Consider the following 22,496-nt stretch of genomic DNA (forward strand, 5'->3'; position numbering starts at 1 on the left):
GTGAGGTCTGGGCTGCTTAGGGATCATAAACAAAGCTGCTTGAGTTCTGCATGGCTGGGAAGAAAGGCGGGGGCTCCCCCTGCTGTTCATAAGTATGATTGTTTCCCTGCTCAGCAATAAAATGATTCTGCTTCCAATAAGGATTCATTATATTTTAGTTTGGATCAAGTACAAGCTACTGTTTTATTATTACAGAGAAATCATTTCTAAAAATGTGGATTCATTGGATACAATGGAGTCTATGGGAGACTGCCATTCTGTAATTTGGAGCTTTCCAAATAACGGGTTTTCCCAGATAACAGATCCCATACCTGTACTGCTATGTGTCCCATGTTCTACCTTTTAAAATCAGATCCATACAAAACGATTACTCTATGATGCTCACTGGCTCTTTAAGTTGTCTAATCGTCTTACCACAATTACGATTAGACAACTTAAAAGAGTGTAGAGGGATACACAGCGCTACACCCGAATAAGCTAAAACAGCACTTTGGCAGCTTTTAGGAGGCGAATGGTCACATCGAAGTTTTAAAGAGACAGTACTTCAAAAAAATTAGATCTTCGAATTTCAAAGCTTTTTTTCAAATTCGAATCGAAATTGGACTATTCCCTAGTCGAAGTACCCAAAAATTACATCGAAATTTGTATATATTTTGTATATGCTTTACAGATCCTATGCCAGATTTGATGATTCAATGGACATTTACGCTGTACACCAGCGGCACCCAGTGGTTAGAAATTATATATGTTTTTTGGCAAAGGAATGGCACTCTAAGACATGAAAGTTTTTTATTTGTGTATGATGTCACATTTGGTGCCAATTTTGAAATGGGGAAGGTTGGGTATAAAGCCACTAATTTATTGTACACATTTATCCTTGAAAAACACCTATTGTTTAAGTGTGTGTGTGTGTGTGTGTGTGTATATATATATATATATATATATATATATATATATATATATATACATATATACACACACACAGTACGTGTATGTATGTATGTATTTATTTAAAAGGTTGGTTCACGTTTAAGTTAACTTTTAATATATTATAGAATGGCTAATTGAAAACAACTTTTTAATTGGTCTTAATCATTTATTTTTAGTGTTTTTAATTATTTGCCTTCTTCTGACTCTTTCCAGCTATCAGATGAGAGTCACTGACCTCACCTAAAAACAAATTATATGTAAGGATACAAATGTACTGTTAGTACTACCTTTTATTATTCATCTTTCTAATCAAATCAGTGGTGCATGGTTGCTGGGGTGATGTGCACCCTAGCAAAAATATTGCTGAAATGGCAAACTGGAGAGTTGCTGAATAAAAAGCTAAATAACTCAAAAAACACAAACAATAAAAAAATGAAAATCAATTGCACATTGTCTCAGCATATCACTCTCTTTATCATACCAAGTTAATTTAACGGCAAACAACCCCTTTAAGAGGATGGCCAACCATATATAACAAGCAGAACACTCTACTGAGACAGTCTCATGTAGAGTTACAAATAATTTTAGATTCTGAAGATTAGATAAGAGGAAAGGAAATAACTTGAATACAAAATAACTTTTGGGAAAAAGAATACAAATTATCATGGGATTTTATTTATATTGGCCAATTTATTTTGCAAGACTTTATTGGCCTACTAAACAATTTATTCATAAAGAATTCATCATATAAACATCCATATGTATATTATAATTACCTTGCAAGACCAATGCCAAATCCAGCAAATCGATTCACTTGCTCTAAAAGAGATATGGCCAAAATAAAATATTATTAGAATTTAAAAGAATAAAAAAATGCAAGTACAGTAGATTTCTTACTTACTGGTACCTATTGCTTAAAGGGGAACTATCGCAAACATGAAAATGTTATATAACCTTCAGTATATTGAAATAAGAAACTTTGTAAATACAATCAATTAAATATTCAGCATTGTTTCTGAAATAATCAAGTTTATGTTCACTATTCCTCTCTCAGCATCTGCTTCTCTTCATTCTTGTCTTCATGCAGCAGTCGGGTGTCAGATAATCATTGGCAGATCCAATATATCTTATAGGGAGGCTCCTTTTGCCTAGAAGATGTATTAGAGCTCAGTCTGTTAAACTCACCAGAAATTCTCTCTCTCTCTCTACATGCAGGGTTTGTGCAAAAGGCAGTTATTTTGTTAAATTTTGTTTGTACCGGAATCAGTTATTTGACTGAGCTCATACTACATCTGCTAGGAAAAGAAACCCCCCCCCCATAAGATATATTGGATCTAACTGACAATGAATAGCTGACACCCAACTCCTAAATGAAGGAAGAGATAAACAGATGCAGAGAGAGGAATAGTGAAGATGAACTTGATTATTTCAGAAACAGTACAGATTTTTTAATTGATTGTATTTAGAAAGTTTCTGATTTCAGTACGCTGAAGCTTATATTACATTTTTATTTTCATTATAGTTCCCCTTTAAGAACTGCAGCCCTCCACACCTTGGTTTTACAAGCATTGTTAATGCAGAGCACATAGAGGGGGTATTAACGTTCCTATTATATACTGAACAGGGACTTACCTTTCTCCTGCACATTCCCATGCAACATATTTTTAAGCAGCATAACCGATTTCTTACCCATATATAAGGATTTAAATACTTTTTTTATTTGCATATTAAAACCGTTTGAAAGTACAAATGATAGGGACTTTTACTGTGCTTAAAGGGTTTTTTCACCTTTAAATGAACTTTTAGTATGATATAGAAAGTAGCTTGTGGTATTTTAAAAGTCTGTACATAACGGCTTGCTTGGCAAAAATTGATCAGAATAGGAACCTAACTGGACAACTTCCTGATACAGTCCCTGCTTCATGAAAATAAAATGCATGATCTGCAGCCAGGTCTCTATCAGGCAGGCTGTCATGCAGGGGCCAATAATCCGTTTTGGCACGCAGTTGTCAAATTGGCATGTGATATGAGGTGGCCATACATAGGTCAACTGGGTATGCTCTCAGGTTGCAGTCAGCGGAGCTCACGGGTGCCATCTTCTGGCGCTTTGGTAATCTTCGGGTCTTCTTCTGACCCTTCGGTAATTTTCGTCACTTCTGGCGCAAGCGCAGTTATCACAAGGCGGAAGACTGCGCCAACTGCGCATGCACAGATTATCGAAGCGCTGGAGATGGTGCCCGTGAGCTCCGCTGCGCTGACTCTGCAATGAGGGGTAATTACAGGATATGGGGCATTTACTGATGTTAACACCTGTGCGGGGGGGGGGGAGAGCAGGGAGGGGGGACTATGGAGAGTAGGGGGTAATGGTTTTTATTAGCAAGGGGGGTTTAGTTCTCCTTTAAGTCTACTAGAAAATAATTAAAACATTAAATAAACCCAATAGGCTGGTTTTACCTCCAGTAAGGATTGATTATATCTCAGTTTGGATAAAGTAAAAGGTACTGTTTAATTATTACAGAGAAAAAGGAAATCATTTTTAAAAATTTGGTTATCGGATTACAATGAAGTCTATGGGAGATGGCCTTCCCTTAATTTGGATCTTTCTGGATAATGGGTTTCCGGATAATGGATCCCATACCTGTATTGTAAAGTTGCAAGGTTAAATTTCTAACTGTAAATTAATGGGGCCAAGCCATATTTATTCACTTAAAGGAGGACTAAACCCTAAAGTTACAAAAACCCTACCCTACATAGACCCCCTCCCCCCAGCCTAGCTGCTCAGCTGCAAATGCCCATAACTCTTTACTTACCCCCATGTGCAGATTCTGTCCAGCGGAGTTCACGGGTGCCTCCTTAAGCAGCTTCGGCAATCTTCGGAATGAGACTGGCGCTTCGGCAATTTTCGTGAGTTTCAGCCCATGCGCAGTTGTCATGAAACAGAAAATTGCTCCAACTGCGCTTGCGCCGATACGCCGGCGTCATTCCGAAGAGAAGTAGATGACTGCTGTGAACTCTGCTGGACCGAATGTGCATGGAGGGGTAAGTAAAGACTTAGGGGCTTTTGTCGGGGGGGGGGACAGCTAGGCTGGGGGAGGGGGGGTCTATGTAGAGTAGGGGGGTAGGGATTTTTTAACTTTTGGGTTGAATTCTCCTTTAAAGGTTAAGGCATAGGACTGCATAGATAGCCTAGGGTTAAGTAATGTGGTGGTGGTGATGGGGGTATTAGAAAGAGCCCATGGCATGAATATTGCAGTAATACTCAGGCCCGTATTTATGGAAAGGCCACTAAGGCCCAGACATAGGGCAGCAGAATTTTAGGGGGCGGTATGCTGCCCAACCACACCCACATTGGTTCAGAAACACTGGGGATGCACAGAGAGACAATAGTTTTTAAAATTTCCCGTGTGCCAATCCCCATTATAAAAATGTGTGCAAATAAAGGGGAGGGGATGGGGGGGCGACAAACGGCAGTGGACCTAGGGGTGCCTGCCATGTAAATCCGGCCCTGGTAATACTGTGACAGTTGCTGGGGTGCCCGACTGCCAAACATGAACAGGGTTCCACAGGCCCTTGTTACGCCCATACCTGACACACCCAGGTCTGACACCCATATCTGACCCAGTCACCCACCCATATGCCACTGGCACCTATCCTATGGCAATTACGCAGGTGTCACATGGTGGAAGCAGGATTTCAGGGCACGGCCCAAAAACCATGTGAGAGTGCACATACATACATATATATATATATATATACACACACACAAAGACTAGGCCTTTTAACTATTCTCATTGACTGTGGCCAAAGCTGCACATCCGTGAGACTCACCCCCGCTGCTGCCGCTATTCTCCTCCCCGAAGGCGGGCGGCCCAGCGTTACTATCAGCTCCATACTGAGGGCTTTTCTCTCCCCAGTGAAGGTTGCGGCTGCCCGGGATATCAGGAGGAGAGGTTACCCACTGCTGTGACAGGTCCCCGGAGGAACTTAATGACCTTGCGGGGAAACTGGACTGATAAGGCGGCACGTCTCCATCTCCTCTGCCCCACGACGTCCCGCGGTATTCTAGGCCGTCAAACCTATCGGGCCGCCGTGGCTGCATGCTGCTCATCGTCCGTCGCTTCCCGACCCCCCAGCGCCAGAACCTTAGCTGTCAAAACAGCAGAGAAGGTCCCCGGGCGCAGAACGTCACTACACGGCTTCCTAGAAGGGAAATATGGCTCTGACGTTACACGGCCGCGAGGTTCATGCCGGGAAATGCAGTCTATAATATCAGCCTATAATATAATCAGGTTGCAAAGTAATAACAAAAAAAAAAAGGAAGCCTTAATTGGCAAGCGTATCGACCAACCACATTCAGCTTCCGGAAAGTTGTTGCCCTAATAGCTTTAGCTGATTGGCTGGAGGGGCAGAGACAGCTCTGTACGCACATTATGGAGCGTCTGTTTCCATAGCAACTATAAGAGAGCCTATAGCGCTGTGCAGTTCCTTCCAACCATTCCGGGTAAGATACTGTCCTCAATTTTATCCCAATCCCACGGATCATTTTCGGGACCTTTGAACAAAAGCCGCTTGTCATACTTCTCTGTTTATCCTGCCTCGCTAACAGCTCTGATGATAGCGCACATATGAGGCAAAGAGAACAGGGAGATTCAAGTAATTGTTTAGTCGCCCATTGTACATAAAAGAGGGGATAATAAAGGCTTTGATATAAAAGCGGTGCAGGAAGGCAGAGGAAAAAGATGGGATAAAAGCAGAAGGATAAATAAGCGGGTGGTTCACTTTTAAGTTAACTTAGTAGTTTAAAGAATGTCCCATTCAAAGCAACTTCTCAATTGGTCTTCATTATTTTCTTATAGTTGTATTACTTCTTCTTCTGACTCTTTCCAGCTTTCAAAGGGGGGTCACTGACCCCATTGAAAAAACAAATGCTCTGTAAGGCTAAAAATGTATTGTTATTGCTACTTTTTATTACTCATCTTTCTATTCAGGCCTCTCCTATTCATAATCCAGCCTCTTATTCAAATCAGTGCATGTTGCTATGGTTTTTTGGACCCTAGCAACTAGATTGCTGAAGCTGCAAACTGGAGAGCTGCTGGATAAAAAAGCTAAATAATTTAAAAAAAAAAAACACACAAATATAAAAAAAAAATGAAAACCAATCACAAATTGTCTCAGAATATCACTCTCTACATCATACTTAAAAAGTTAAGATAACTTTTAGTATGCTATAGAATGGCCAATTCTAAGCAACGTTTAAATGGGTCTTCATTATTTATTGTTAATAGTTTTTTAAATATTTGCCTTTTTCTTCTGATTCCAGCCTTCAAATGGTGGTCACTGATCCCAACTAAAATCAAATGCTCTGTAAGCCTACCAATTTACTAGGGATGCACCGAATCCAGGATTTGGTTCGGGATTAGGCCAGGATTCAGCCTTTTTCAGCAGGATTTGGCCGAATCCTTCTGCTAGGCCGAACCAAATCTGAATCCTAATTCACATATGCAAATTAGGGGTGGGGGGGACTTTTTTGTCACAAAACAAGGAAGTAAAAAATGTTTTCCCCTTCCCACACCTAATTTACATATGCAAATTAAGATTCGGTTCGGTATTCGGCCGAATATTTCACAAAGGATTCGGGGTTCGCAGGAATCCAAAAAAGTGGATTCGGTACATCCCTACAATTTACTATTATTGCTTCTTTTTATTAGGGATCTTTCTATTTAGGCCCTCTTCTGTACATATTCCAGTCTCTTATTCAAATCAACACATGGTTGCTTGGGTAATTTGGACCCTAGCAACCAGATTGAAACAGAAGAACTGCTGAATAAAAAGCCAAATAGCTAAAAAACTACCAATAATAAAACATAAAAACTAATTGCAAATTGTTTCACTCTCTATATCACACTAAAAGATCATTTAAATGTGAACAACCCTTTTAAATAAAAGGGGAAGAGGAAAAATGAAAGGGAATAAAAATGGGAAAGGAGTATGGGCGCAAGAGGAGAAAAACATGGCAGAGAGAAAGCCAGAAATCATTTAAATGTTTTAAGTAGAAATGGGGTTATGGGAAAGAAGCTCAGGAGAACTTATAGGAATATGAAGAAAGAAACACAAGCTTTCACAAACATAGAAAGACTGAACATGGCTGCAGTGTTATATTGAGGCTTATGGGCCATGGGGTCCACAGCTCCATCCCCTCAAGTGGAAAAGTGGGAGGGGGGTCCTGAATCGGGATCACAGACTTGAGGGCCCCCTGTAATTGGTCTGGAACAAGCACTGAGGGCCACAGGATGGGTCACAGGCCCTTACTGGACCCCCTATGTATTTACAGGCATAACTTCCAGCTAGTTAAGCCACTGAGTACAGGATAAGAAATGAAGTTAAATGTGAGTGCTGGAGGAGAATACATTACAGAACAGTTATAACAGACCAAGGGGCAGGTCTATGGCATGTGGGGCATGTTTGTAACATTAGATGTGGGTATTGCCACATTTTTGTTCAAGTTTTAAACAGTTGTGGTCCTAAAAAATCCTAGAAAAACATTTTATGTTCAAAAAGGGAAAAAAAGGAAATAAAAATGGGTATGAGGAAAAATTTTGGAGAAGCGCCTGTCTAAAAGTACCTACCTCCCAACATTTGAAAAATAGAAAGAGGAACAAAAATCTCACGCTACCTGTATTATTGATTATTGCCAATTCATTGTTTTTGTCAGTTGCCTCAACCAAGGATTTTTGGGGGCCTAGAAATGTTTTCATGCTGGGGGCCCAGCTTCCCACTGATGAAACAAACCCACCCTAACTTGTTTCTGTTTTCTGGTCAAACAAAGATAAATTCACAATATTCCAACACTAGATGGCAGTGGTTAACCTTAAATCTGTTTCAACAAGCAGGTAAAAAAAATGTAGCTTTTCTTCATTACATTGTAATTTAATGAAGAAAATTGTAGCAGGATGCTTTATCTTGTCTAAGTAATTTTAGCACAACTACTTGCTTTGTATTGTTTCTATCACATGTCACATTTAAAGGAAACAACATCTATCATCCTGAACTTTGTACTGCACTCTAAATTAAAAACATGTCTTTTAAATCTAAGTTATTATGGCCAGACGTCTCAGGTTATAGGTCTCTGCTAAAGTACTCAATGGTACTTAAAATGGCATTTTCTGTTTTGATTCTCCAATGGCACATACTACTAGAAAAATCTATTTTTATAAGTATGGTTTATTTAGATGAAGCAGAGTTTAACATAAGGGGTGTTTTATGTGATATATTTTTACCTCTGCCTTTGACTTATACATAACCTCAGCAGGTCTGAGATTTCGGATTTTGGTTTCTGACGTTTTGCTACATCAGGCTTTAATAAATATCGATAGATTAGAGTTTTTAAAAAAGAAAAAAAAAACGATAAATTAGGGGTTTGACCCAAAAAGCCAGACATGCAAGCCAGCATACAATACACACCTAATGGACATAAGGTATATATCTTTTTTTTCATAGTGTGTACTATAATGATAATAATAATAATTATATTAATTTTTAAATTGTGATACTTCTGCTGGTAGAAGCTGCCCCTGCTGTCTGTCAACTGCTATGGCCTCACTGCCAGCTTTTACTGGCGGTGTCTTAACAAGGTCAACTAAAATTATTTTACTTTTTTCTTTGAATCCACCCATAAAACAGTAAATACAAATAGACATGTATTTTATGTTAGGATACAAGGAACCATGCCAGATGCACTTTAAAGACTATGAAGTACTTCAGAGTTCTATGGAAAAATCACAATTTACTAAACTGTCAGCTTCAGAATATTCTGCATTCTCAGAAAGCCTTAAGTTCCTTACTACCTAACATTTATCTGTTCACCAAATGTCACTTGAAATAGCTATTTCTTGAAGCATGTCAACTCTCATCTCAGCCAGTGGTTACTATATTTAATCTATTCCATACCAATAAATCATTAGCACCACCAAATCGGTCACACGTAGAGATGTCGCGAACTGTTCGCCGGCGAACTTGTTCGCGCGAACATCGGGTGTTCGCGCTCGCCGGAAGTTCGCGAACGTCGCGCGACGTTCGCCATTTTGGGTTCGCCATTGTTGGCGCTTTTTTTTTGCCCTCTCACCCCAGACCAGCAGGTACATGGCAGCCAATCAGGAAGCTCTCCCCTGGACCACTCCCCTTCCCTATAAAAACCGAAGCCCTGCAGCGTTTTTTCACTCTGCCTGTGTGTGCTGAAGAGATAGTGTAGGGAGAGAGCTGCTGCCTGTTAGTGATTTCAGGGACAGTTGAAAGTTTGCTGGCTAGTAATCGTTTTGATACTGCTCTGTTATTGGAGGGACAGAAGTCTGCAGGGGTTTGAGGGACATTTAAGCTTAGGTAGCTTTGCTGGCTAGTAATCTACCTTCTACTGCAGTGCTCTGTATGTAGCTGCAGTGGGCAGCTGTCCTGCTTCTGATCTCATCTGCTGACTGCTGCAATAACAGTAGTCCTTGTAAGGACTGCTTTTATTTATTTTTTTGTTGTTTTACTACTACTACTACTACTACTACTATAAGAGCCCAGTGCTATTAGTCTAGCAGTGTTGGGGAGTGGGACTGGTGTGCTAATCTGCTGCTCCTAGTAGTTCAGCAGCACCAACTTTAATTTTTTTTTTTAATATTCATTTTTTTTTATTTTACTTTTTTTTATTTTACTACCGCTGTAGTAGTGTATAAGTTGACCTTTTAGGCATTATTTGCCCTGTAGGCATTATTTGCACACTGTTTTCTTCAACCCGCCATCTAGCTGTGTGACCTTGTTCACATTCTGTCTAAATATCCATAATATTACCGTCTCCAGAAAAAACACCGGAGTGACTTTTTTCAAGCAGCCATAATATATTTTACGTAATCCGTATCCACCGCTGTAGTAGTGTATACGTTGACCTTGTAGGCATTGTTTGCCCAGTTTTTTTGGCCGCAGCCACTGAAGCACAGAGGCCAGAAAAAATATGCCATATAAATGCTGAAAATAGTCATTTTTTGCCATACGTTGACTCAACGTATATGGCAAAAAATGACTATTTTCAGCATTTATATGGCATATTTTTTCTGGCAACTGTGCTTCAGTGGCTGCAACCAAAAAAACTGGGCAAACAATGTCTACAAGGTCAACGTATGGCGAAAAATGACTATTTTCAGCATTTATATGGCATATTTTTTCTGGCAACTGTGCTTCAGTGGCTGCGTCCAAAAAAACTGGGCAAACAATGCCTACAAGGTCAACGTATGGCAGTTGTTTAAAGAGAACAGTAGATTACTAGCCAGCAAAGCTACCTAAGCTAAAATGTCCCTCAAATCCCTGCAGACTTCTGTCCCTCCAATACAGAGCAGTATCAAGCAGATTACTAGCCAGCAAACTTACTATCATCTGTCCCTGAAATCACTAACAGCTCTCCCCCTACACTATCTCTTCCAAGCACACACAGGCAGATTTTTCAGATACATTTTTGCCCTTGATCCCCCTCTGGCATGCCACTGTCCAGGTCGTTGCACCCTTTAAACAACTTTAAAATCATTTTTCTGGCCAGAAATGTCTTTTCTAGATGTTAAAGTTCGCCTTCCCATTGAAGTCTATGGGGTTCGCGAACCGTTCGCGAACCGCTCGCGTTTTTGCGCAAGTTCGCGAATATGTTCGCGAACTTTTTTTCCGACGTTCGCTACATCCCTAGTCACACGTACATGTAGCAAATCTGAATTTGGATCTGTATGAACGAACCCTTTGAAATCAAAGTCTCTGCTAAGAGAACACACTGGGAAGCATTTATCAACACTGGGCACATTTGCCCATGGGCAGTAACCCATAGCAACCAATCAGTGCTTGGCTTTTTTCAGGCAGATGCAGGTAGAACAATGAGTGCAACAATCTGATTGGTTGCTATGGGTAATTGCCCATGGGCAAATTTTCCAGTGTTGATAAATGACCGCCTCTGTTCTTCGGTTGCTTGGTACAAGACCATCTCCCTGGACATACTGGGCCTCATTTATCAACACTGGGCAATTACCCATAGCAACCAATCACTAATTAGCTTTTTAATGCCAGCTGTAAGTAGAACAATAAATGCAACAATTTGATTGGTTGCCATGGGTTACTGTCCATTGGCAAAATTGCCCAGTGTTGATAAATGACCCCCCCATTGTGAAAGAGTAATCATAGAATTGCAGACAATATAAATCAGAGATAGATACAATATCCAAAAAACATTAAGGGGCAGATTTATTAAGGGTCGAAATGAAAATTCAAATTTTTGAATTTTTTTGTATGGTCAAAACTCTCAGATTCAAATTGGGAATTATCCAAACTCAATTCGAATTTTAATTTTGAGATTTATCAAACTCTGGACTTTAAAAATTCGAATTCAACTATTTGCCACCTAAAACCTGCAGAGTCCATGTATAAGTCAATGGGAGAGGTCCAGGGACCAATTTGGACGTTAGTAGCCTTCCTGACGTTCACGTCTTTTCGGAGAAAAAAACTAATTTCGAGTCTAGTCGAGTTTGTCTAGTCGAATTTGATTAAAAAAAAAGCAAATCCCTATTATGTTTATTTGCTTTTTATGCCATGCATCTGACTGGTCATGTTCACATTATTTTTGCTACTCTGCACTCCTGCTTTAAGTATTGTAATTTCTATTTATATAATATAGTGATCAAATATTATGGCACATACAAGAAAAAGTAGGAGAATGTTTCCTTATTGCATACAATGTTTTTTTTAAGTTTAATGGCAATATGAATTCTATCTGTGTATGGAGAGAATAAAAATTTTGATTAAATGTTGGAATCTCTGCACAGTTTTCTAAAAAAATCTTTGTAGGACACTGTTTCTTGACAATACCCAGGTTATATGTATAGGAAAAAGTAGTGTTGACAATATCACCACTAGATACTGTACATGTGATGTTTATTTTTACAGAGTAGGCCCTATATGTGGAAATGCCTGTTGTCAAGATACCAGTTGTGCAGAAGTTTGGCATCATTTCAACAAAATATCACCATGCTCTCCAGCAAAGGCTCCTGCAAAGTTCTACAGTACCTGAACAGAAACACAGACCTCACAGGTACACATTTTTTTATATTTTTGGTGACTGAATATTATAAAACACCTCATTTTCTGTATGTTGCAAGACTTATAAGACTGTATGTTATAAAAATTAGCAGTTTGATATATAAACCTGAGGGCATCTAAGCTTCTGCACCCACAATTCTTTTAGTGAAACACCTTTTTATTCTTTTCTTTTTTTTATAGCAGAAGGAGTTGGGAAGCCTACCGGGATCTACAGAGCTATATAACCTCAGTGTTACATTTTCTCTATGAATTTACCTAATGAAAATGCAGATTGGATTTTTCATTTATTTTCTAGTGATTATTATTGCTAACCTCAGACTCAAGGACAATGCCCCTTGTTGCTGAAACATGTATCACGTGGGCTATTATTCAAGTTCTGTTTCCTGCCCATGGAATCCTTGCAGCCCTGGGCTGTTCTTATAGCAAGGCCAAACTCCGTTGTGGTATTCCCTAAAATAGTACACAGGGTCGGTGCTTTTGTTTAGTGAAGAAGAGTGCTGTCCCAGGTATGAAGTTGGCATCATAATCACTCAGGTACCTATCAAATTGGTATGTCTATAGTAATAAATTTTTCAGCTACAACTTTCACCTTCTACAGTACTGATTTCTCTGCACTTTACAGTACCGCTAGGCAGTAAGGCGCAGGCTATTGCAAGCACCTAAGCCAGAGTATTGGGTATCATCTATGATTGTAGTATTCCATAATTATTGCTATTGTGTTTGCCAAGCAAAATTAACTTTGTTTACACAACATACATTATTTTAATCTTGTTTCATTCAGTCATGGAATTTTAAATCACAGCAAGCAGGCAACAGACATTTTTTGAACACTGTTGTTATTAAGACAACCTTTGCATCATGCCAAAATCTTGTTTATGTGCCAGAATGAGGGACCGGGTTCACGTCCATGCACTAGCTACACAATTACACAGTAAATAGGCATAATGTGAGGAGTGCAACGACATCTAGGAAGTACAGAATAGAGAGTGAAATTAATTATCTGCCCTACCAATATGCCTTAGGCATAGAGTTGGGGCAGGCAATATATGATTGTCAGCTGAAATCTGTGTGTATAACAGGTGTTTTTTTTTAATAAATAAATTTGGATCTTGCATTTAATTTGAAAAGGACATTTATTATACAGCTTTTATGTCTGGATGGCAGGTCCTCTTAATGCACTGTTTTCTTTATCTTGTAGGGAGAAGTAGAAGTTCCACTGGAAATGTTACATTCTGTTGAATGCCAAATAAAAACGTGTTTTAGTGTTTACTTGTGCTTCTCCAAGAAAACATTAAAAAAAGACACTAGTAAGGCAATTAATTATTTTAAAGATGTTATATTTAACACTAAAACCAGTAAGAAGAAAAAGGATATTTCAAAGGCCAACAGATTCAATGACAAGTTAATTCTTTTTTTCACCAAGGGATTTTCTTCTTTTCTACTACTTAGGAGAAATCAATACAGGATTACATTTATAGTCAGTAAGTGACATTTAAAAATCATTGCTCTTCTTGTGATCTTTATTTTGAAGACCTTTGGAAATCACAGAGGATTTCATCAAACAGTTTAACAGTGCAGAAGATTCAGAGGAGAAAGAACGCATGCTGGATACCGCTAGAAAAATTCTTCTTAGATGCAAGGTATTTAAAACCATATTGTGTTTTCCTAGCAATGCATAAATCATGTTCATCCTAACCTAAGCAAATGTTACCATTGTCTTATTCAAACAGGTAAAAAATAATCACATCCAGCATTAATGTGACCCTCTAGGGTAAAGTTTTATGGGGTGTCCTGTTATTCATACAGTATTTGCTTTATGTTTAGCTGTTAGTAACAATGTTAAAAAACAAAAAGGGAGGACTCTAATTTCACTTAAGGAAAACATGGTGGCATGCTCTTGCTTTTTGTACTTTGTAATTGAGAAACATCTTTTAAAATAATTAGATTTTTTTGTAAATTTTTTGGAAAAGGTTAAGGATATTTTAAATAAAAGTATCTATTAATTTGATCATTGAGTTCATTTATGGTTATAGAAGTAAATGTTTAAGACTAACTTACTTATTTCCAAATACAGTGCTCTCTCTTTATTTCCCCTCTTTATACTATAACACTTTCTTACTGCCAAGTAAATTCTCCTTACAAATTTGTATTAAATTATGTTTGTTTAAAGTATTTATCACCCTTTTTTTTATAGGAAACCCCTACTTAAAATGACAAATTTGGCCCGTCTTTCATAAAGGATGTATATGAATGGAAAACTTGGATTTGTGAAACATGGACAGATTTATCAAACTTTTTTTTCCATTAAGGTTGGAGGAAAAAGGGCAGTTAAAAATAATTATATTTGTTTGGCAATTTTTTTCTTTATCGGTATCATATTTATGGAAAGATTTTAAAAAGTTGCTCCATTCAGTTTTACAAATTCTACTGTTTAAAAGAACTAAAAACAAAATATGTTCAATGTTAAAAATACATCTTCCTTTAGATAGAAGCTCAATAGGTTTTAAATGATCTTTAAATCTTTTCAATTGATAAATCATGAAAATATGAGTCTGGAAATTTGAAAAGATTAGATTATGCATCCAGACCCTAGATTTCTACTAAGTTTGTTTTCTGAAGACCATTGCCCGAATATTTCTCCTGCCCATGCTTCATTACCTCCTCACATGCTCGCATTCAAGACTTTGGAAGGGCTGCACCCCTCCTCTGGAACGCTCTTCCACGGTCTGTCCGACTTTCTCCCAACCTTTCTGCTTTCAAAAAATCTCTGAAAACGCACTTCTTTTGAGAAGCCTACCCTCACTCTGCTTAACTACCAAACGCAACACCACATACAGTACCACATTTCTCACCCACTTACTTCGATTTTGCCCACTCCCACACCTTGTGTATTACTCCCTTCCCTTTAGACTGTATGCCTATGCATAGGGCCTTCCTCACCTCTTTGTACCTGTATTGATTGTGATGTTTGTTACTCCATATATTCTATATATGTAATTCATGTGATGTAGTTGTATAATCACATTTACTTTACAGTGCTACGCAATATGTTGGTGCTATATAAATACATGTTAATAATAATAATAATAATAAATGCTTCATGTGTGCAAATTAGTCTCAAACACTATGGGGTAGACTGATCAACATTTGAATATGATTTTTACAGCAATTTGTGTTTTTTGCTGCAAAATTCAGAAATTAATGAGATTTCTCAATCACAGTTCATATAGATGTCAGTGGGATTTGTATTAGCAAAATTCAAGTTATTATTAAATTCGAGTTTTCAGATGGTTTGGGGGCACCTGGGAAATGGACATCATGGTGGTTATTTATCAAAAGTCGAGTTTTTTCTACCTCAAATAAACTCACAACTCGAATGTTTGCGATTTGATCGAGTTATCGGCTAAAAAACCTTGAACTGATCGAGCTTTTGAGCAAAAACCACTGTAAGAATCTCGAAAATCATGAAGGCAAAAAACATCGTCAAATGGTTCAAAAGACCTCTGCTATTGACTTCTACATGACCTTGACAGGTTTTTAGCTGGAGTATTTTCGGATTTGGGCTTTTAGCAGATTCGGGCATAATAAATCTTGAAAAATTCAAGTTTTTTATCATGAAAAATTTTAGTTTTTAGTGAAACTACCTTTGAAAAACTCAAATTTTTATGGGAAAACACAACTCGACCTTTAATAAATAACCCCTCCGTGTCTACCCATGCCAAATTTCAAAATTAAATTTAAAAAAATCTGTTTGCTCTTTTAAAAAATGTATGTCAGTGCAGAATTCTGCTGGAGCAGCATTATTAACGGATGTATTGTGAAACAAACATGTTTGCCCACGACAGAATCCCTTTAAAGGAGAAGAAAAGTCATTATCCACTTGGGGGTGCCAAATGTTGGGCACCCCCAAGTGAATGTATTCACTTACCTGAAACCGGTGCTCCTATCAGAAGAAAACTGCACTGGCCCGGGGTTATTCCAGCGAGCACCACGCAGCGATCCTCTTCCAGCTTCTTCTGTCTTCTCGCGGCTGCACATGCACATTAGAGTGAAAAGCCGAACTTTAACTAAAAATTTGGCTTCATTCTACTAGGCATGAGTCTGCTCAGTGGTGCTCTTTGGAGTAACCCCGGGCTGGTGCCGTTTTCTGCTGATAGGAGCACTGGCCCGGGGTTTCAGGTAAGTGAATACATTCACTTGGGGGTGCCTAACATTTGGCACCCCCAAGTGGTTAATGACTTTCCTTCTCCTTTAATGTTCCTTTCTCTAGTGTTTCAGTCTGGCAACTCAGTAATCAGGTGCAGATTCTGAAATGTTACAATTTGCTACATTAGTTGATAAATTTCTCAGCAGCATCTATAATATTAGCAACTATTGTATCAATTATACCAGCTGTCTTTAATGAAACTCAGGGATTCTGCTTAGCAGGGCCAAAGGTAAGAAATGTATTAACTAAACGTATCAATTTAGAACAGTTTACAAAGTCGTTGTCCTCCTGAGCTACTTCAGAAAGACATAAGAAGGTGAAAAATTAAAGTTTAAATATTAGAAAAATATCACAAACAGAAACCAGAAAGTAATTTTAAAAGTCTTTCTGGTAAACTATCTGAAAAAAGACTGAAAAAAGAGTTGGAAGGTGGACAACACCTTTAAATATCCATTATTATTATATGGTAATTTTATATCTGTGACTGTTACTTTACAACTATCAACATAAGCCACAGGTTAACAGAGTGTATTCTTCCTTAAAATACCTAATACTGACCTTTCACTTAATGTTTTCATTTTTAGAGAAGATCAAAAATTAATCCAAAGGGTTCTGGGAATCATGTGGATCTGCATCTTGCATGGACAGAACTGATTTTGCTGGCCCAGTGCAAGGGCAATATTGAAGAAGGTAGTTTTTTCATGTAACAAATTATTGCAATATTGTATCATACAAATGAAGTCACTGGCTCTCTGGGATTGTCAATACATTTTCTTTAAATAATGATACTTTTATACAGTTTTGGTTCCATATTGGATCCAGGAAACTATGTAGGTACATTAACAACTATGTGTGTATTTTGTGCATCTTCTACTCCTAATGAAATGTTGAGCTTTATCAAGCTACTGCTATTGAACAGTTAAATAATTTCTGCTATGTTATCTGCTTCCAAAGTATCTCTCTTGTGGAACTTTTGTTTTCCACTGTGAAAAGGTACATGGACCACCATTTGTGATTTTTATGTATTTTATACAATTTATTGTATATTTTTGCATTTGTTGTTGTTGTCTAAAAATAGAAACTTCAGGTTCAGGATGCTGAGAACTTTAGTTTGATGTTTGAAGGCAACAACAGTGATATCCTTACAACACCACCCTGTGGCTAGTTATTTGCACTGTAATATAAGTTTTTTTATAATATAAGTTTTATTTTGTTTTAATCGATTGGTAAGGTATTTTATTTCACAGCATATTTTATCTGCTTTTTTAGAGGCTATTGATATCTTGCTTATTTCGATGGATCAAGTGAACTTTAATCAAGAAAACATTTCTTTGTTGTTCTTCATGGCGGAATCCATTCTCTATAGAATTTGTTGTGATGTTGCCCAGAAACCATGTCTGTGCTCAAGTGATGTTAAGCTTTCAAAGGTATGGCAAATTGCACTTTATAATACTCTTCAACTAAACTTGTTTTCTATAACTTTAGTCTTAATTTGATTCACAAATAATAATTAAACAAATCATTAAGTGGTGGCTAAGTTTATTTAGTTTACAATTTTATATAGTTAAAAGCAGGTGCATGTTTCAATTATATAAAAGTCTTGCTAACCATGCACGTTTTAACCTCTTTGTGATAGTGCGCTAAAAAATCTACTACTCTATTATTTTTGAATTGTGGTATGCAGTTGAAGACTTTTTAAATTTACAGTGCATCTGTGGATTTTAGAATCCAATATTTGGTTTGGGATACAACAGAATTCCACCACTTTTTTGTAGGTTTAGATTATGCCAAAAGTAGTGTTCTCCTTTGGTCCTTTTAGCTGGGCAATTTATTATAAGAAGACGCCTGGCTCTGCTGCCATATTGCTGCTGGTTCTCACTCACATACTCTCACAGAGGCTATAAAATGTATTTCTCTGAGTCAATCCATGCTCAGTCTACAGCAGACACATAACCCACCTGTCATTTTTAAAGTCAGATTTCAACATTAGTGAAAAAATATAGCAAAGAGACTGGTATGTAGCAAAAAGAGAAGCACATAAACTGGAAAAAGAGTGTGGGAAAGAAGTGGGAAAAGGGGTGTAAAGGAGTAAGAGACAATAAAGAAAGGAGAATGAGAAGGAACAAATAAAAACAGAAAAGGTAGAAGAGTAGAACACTCAGAAGAGAAGAAAAATGTAAATTCGGTTTGGAATTAAGGGAGTCTTGTAATTAAATGGGCTTTGTATCTTTATAGGTGTGCTCAAATTTGAATATGCAAGCTAGGACAAGATTCTGTTTACTAATCAGTTACAGTTTTGTAGACAATTCAAATTTTGATTACATTTGATTTGGTGTACTCTTTTGGAGGCCTTCTTTCCCCTTTTTCTGGCCTAGATGCCTCTATATATTGTTTGCATTAAGAAATATCAGTTGATGTTAATGCAGAAGGTACAGGTGACAGCTAGGGTTGCCACCTGGTCGGTATTTTACCAGCCTGGTCGGTAAAAATGATGGTTGATCCCAATGTTATTAATAGGGGAAAAAGGATAAATATATAGGAAGGCCGGTATTTTTTTCCAGAAAAGGTGGCAACCCTAGTGACAGCAAACATGCATAAAATTAGACAAATTAGAGGACTAGTTGCCAAATTAATAGAGACAAGACATATTAGGTATAATTTTGAGCTAAAACAAGCAGACTGCACACATTTTATTTTTTTTACCCACAATGATACATGTTTCCACATAATGCCAGTTTAATAGCAATTGTGAGGTGGCATGATTTACAAGAAGGGAGGTATAGTCCAAGAAGTACCAAGCTCAACTATGCCATTTAATGCAAGATAATTTAATGAATAGAATTTTTTTCCACGTAACTGACTGTGGCAAACTTGCATGATTGTAATTGCACCTAGCGGCAATAAATGACCCATATTAGATTTCTGGATATGACTAATGAAATTTACGGCGAAAATGTTTTCGCCCATCACTATTCATCACATGCAAAGTTGGATTGGTGCATGAGTTATAATGTTATGTCTGCCTATTAGTAGGTTTATTTACTGTTGGATGATGAATTTATTTACAGTGTGTTTAGATGCACATATAGATTCATGAATTGTACGTTACAGAGTTTTTCTACAAGAAATGCATTTAAAATAGGAATTGCATGAAGATGCATGAAATATGAGAAGGCAACTTATTCTGGTTGTTATTCTTGGTTTTTATTCTGTTATTCTTGTTTTTATTGTCAACAGCTTGGATTTCTGACATTTTTAAGACTTTATGTATTTTATCTCCTGGGACAACTTGAACCTTATGATGAGCAGAAAGAGCGTCTTTCCACATACCTACAAGGTAGGAATAGAAAAAATATGTGATGCAGAACAAGCTATCTAAACCTTAACAATGATTCACTTTACATATGGGCTGAACATACAGTGGCTGTATCATTTTGTGGGGGGGGGGGGGTTTACACACACGTCTAATCCTAATCAGCCCAATAGTCATTAAGAGATGAGCATACAAATGCAGATTAGGCTTCCAATGATACTTTAACTGATATATTTGGGGCCACAAGAGCTATTTATCCAAGCATATCCATTTTAACTAACCTCAGTTAACTGACTACATCAAACCATTTTCCAATAGTTTTCCTTTACTCTGTTTTAAACACATTCACAGGAAACTTTTCTGGAGATCTACATTTTGGAGTCATAAAGTATTGATTGTGCATCATCTCATCATTTCTGTGAAAATAAAACTATTTTATCTGGCCCATTTTGTTGCAGCAGTCAAATGTTAAAACCATATTTATTCTTATTTTTCCAACGCTTCATCTTCCTTTTATTATATTTTAACTGTAACTAGGACAGTGTCATAAATAAAATACTCATAAAGGAAAACAATAAAATTCTTAAGCTTATTCTGCAAAACTTCCCTTGTGTGCAGATATGATCTTTAGCCTCAAGTTGCACAGTCCTGCTGAGCTAGACACTGTTAACAATCATAAACCATCCTTGTATGCTACCGTTTATTACTTTTCTCTTATTAACCCCACACTATTGCTTTTTCAATGATTAAACTGGTGGCCAGAGCATTTGCAAACTATAGAAATGCAAACAGATAATGGCTATTCATATAGCAAAGTTCATATATATGGTATTTAATTTCTATGTGGTTGGTCTTTTAAAGAAACAGAAAATAAAACAGTGTGCAAACTATAAAGGGCACCTAATACATGAAAATTGTTTCCCCCACCAGAGGTTTGGGCTAAAAGAGCCTGCGAGAGCTCCTGGTGCAGATGGCTCTGATGGGGCACATGCATGTGCATAATGAGCTACTTTCCCACCTCACCACACTTGCATGCGTGTGACATAGGATTGGTGGTTTCATTGAGATTCTGTATCTCTCAACATGGCTGCTTGCACCAGGGGCTCCCTTTTGTTGCGGATGAGTGGGTTGGCATAAACAGACAACAACAATGCAATAAGGCTAACAAAACAGGTGGGGACTTTAAAAAGGATGAAAGTGAAATGATTATATCAGGGTTGGCATGTCCAGCCAGGCAGCATATACTGTACTTAAAATATGTTTGTTTGTTATACAGGTATGGGACCTGTTATCCAGAATGCTCGGGTCCTGGGGTTTTCCGGATAATGGATCTTTCCATAATTCGGGTCTTCATGCCTTAAGTCTACTAGAAATTCATTTAAACATTAAATAAACCCAATAGGCCGGTTTTGCTTCCAATAAGGATTAATTATATCTTAGTTTGGATCAAGTACAAGCTACTGTTTTATAATTACAGAGAAAAAGGAAATCATTTTAAAAATTTTGATTATTTGGATAAAATGGAGTCTATGGGAGACAGCCATTCCGTAATTCTGAGCTTTCTGGATATCGGGTTTCTGGATAAGGGATCCTATACCTGTACTGTGTTTTGCCTTTGGCCTAATAATTTTACTGTGAATGATTGTATGAAAAACAGAACAAAAAGAGTCTAGATATCATGATTTGGTTTGGTTTCTACAGTATAGGGGAGTATTCTGAGACAGATTTAGACTAAATTTATAGGTATTTAATATGTGTGTTTATGACACCTCGGATTCTTGTTTATGTTCATGGTGGGAATCAACAGTCCTGATGTGGCATTCTAAATTAATGTTCAGTTCAATTCCAGCTTTAGCCTTCACAATTCACTTTGAAATTAAATTCTTTACCACTTTTAAGAAGGTGATTGTATATTTGGATTATGCTGACCCAATATTTTGTCATTTTGTTATTAGAAGATAATTCATTTCTATTCTAAGTATATTAATTAATATTTTCCAATCCATTGTTGGTTATGTTGTTTATGAGGCCCTAGTCAAACTACAACACAAATATTTTTTAAGGGCTTTCTGCCTGATTGGGTTGTAAGTAAATGAACAGCAGATAAACTTTTCATTTTTGCTGGTAGGAGAGGACAATGCACTTTTCACTGCCCCTTGAATTTTGTAAGAGAATTATTAAAAATCTGATCCCCTACACTAGAACTTTCACCTTTAGATCTGGCCAGATTTGGCTAACCAGGGCTCTATGGTCATCACTTTTTATTGTAAGTTGTTTAAGAAACAGCTCGATAATACTAATTTTATTTTCTTACAGCACTTCAGTCATGCAGATCTGTATATGAGCCTTTCCCAAATGTTCAATCATCGGTACACATAATGTTAAAGGTTGGCACGATTATTTGTTCTCTTGAGGTTCCTTCGGGAAGCAACTCATCATTTCAGGTAGAATTTGTTTCATGCTTTAAATGATGTACACCCATTGTGTAAATGTTTAATAACATAGGTAATTTCTGAGAAATTTAAAAGAAATTTGTTGACACTAATGTTGCATTGTTAACCTAGGATATGGAAACATTAATTATAAATTAAACCTGTGAATAAATCCTTGTTGAATGTCTTTCTTAACTACAATGCATAATTGTCTGATATTGTCCCTCCTACATGTTAAAATTGTCAAAAACTAGGAGATCACAGAATCATCAAGACTTTCCTCCTGTGCTGTGGAAAGCACAGCTGAAGTTTCTTTTTTAATGTTTAAAGGGGTGGATCACCTTTAAGTTAACAATTATTATGTTATAGAATGGTCAGTTCTAAGCTTCTAAGTTGTAAACGTTTTATATTACTCAAATTTCTATTCAGGCTCTCTCCTATTCATATTCCAGTCTTTTATTCAAATCAGTGCATGGTTGCTAGAGTAATTTGGACCCTAGTTACCAGA

General features: G+C 37.4%; 2 protein-coding genes across 4 annotated transcripts in view; one reads left to right on the plus strand and one right to left on the minus strand.

The window, feature by feature from the left end:
- slc25a46.L (solute carrier family 25 member 46 L homeolog) overlaps positions 1-5,211 on the minus strand; it is a 28,353-nt gene extending 23,142 nt beyond the window's left edge. Inside the window, 2 exon segments of the mRNA NM_001094583.1 lie at positions 1,707-1,749; positions 4,759-5,211. Of these exon segments, the coding sequence (NP_001088052.1) occupies positions 1,707-1,749; positions 4,759-5,029 (314 nt within the window). The 5' untranslated portion in view covers positions 5,030-5,211.
- Positions 1-22,496, plus strand: part of tmem232.L (transmembrane protein 232 L homeolog) — a 77,140-nt gene that overhangs the window by 3,600 nt on the left and 51,044 nt on the right. For 2 of the 3 annotated variants that reach the window (XM_041568350.1, XM_041568348.1), the window contains exons 2-7: positions 11,884-12,028; positions 13,568-13,676; positions 16,828-16,933; positions 17,513-17,670; positions 19,481-19,580; positions 21,873-22,000. In XM_041568350.1, the coding sequence (XP_041424284.1) occupies positions 11,904-12,028; positions 13,568-13,676; positions 16,828-16,933; positions 17,513-17,670; positions 19,481-19,580; positions 21,873-22,000 (726 nt within the window). In that variant the 5' untranslated portion in view covers positions 11,884-11,903. Of the gene's footprint in view, positions 1-5,302; positions 5,432-11,883; positions 12,029-13,567; positions 13,677-16,827; positions 16,934-17,512; positions 17,671-19,480; positions 19,581-21,872; positions 22,001-22,496 lie in introns of those variants that run through there. The other variant, XM_041568352.1, reaches the window with a different exon arrangement.

Source organism: Xenopus laevis, chromosome 1L (assembly GCF_017654675.1).
Source record: "Xenopus laevis strain J_2021 chromosome 1L, Xenopus_laevis_v10.1, whole genome shotgun sequence".
NCBI lineage: Eukaryota > Metazoa > Chordata > Amphibia > Anura > Pipidae > Xenopus > Xenopus laevis.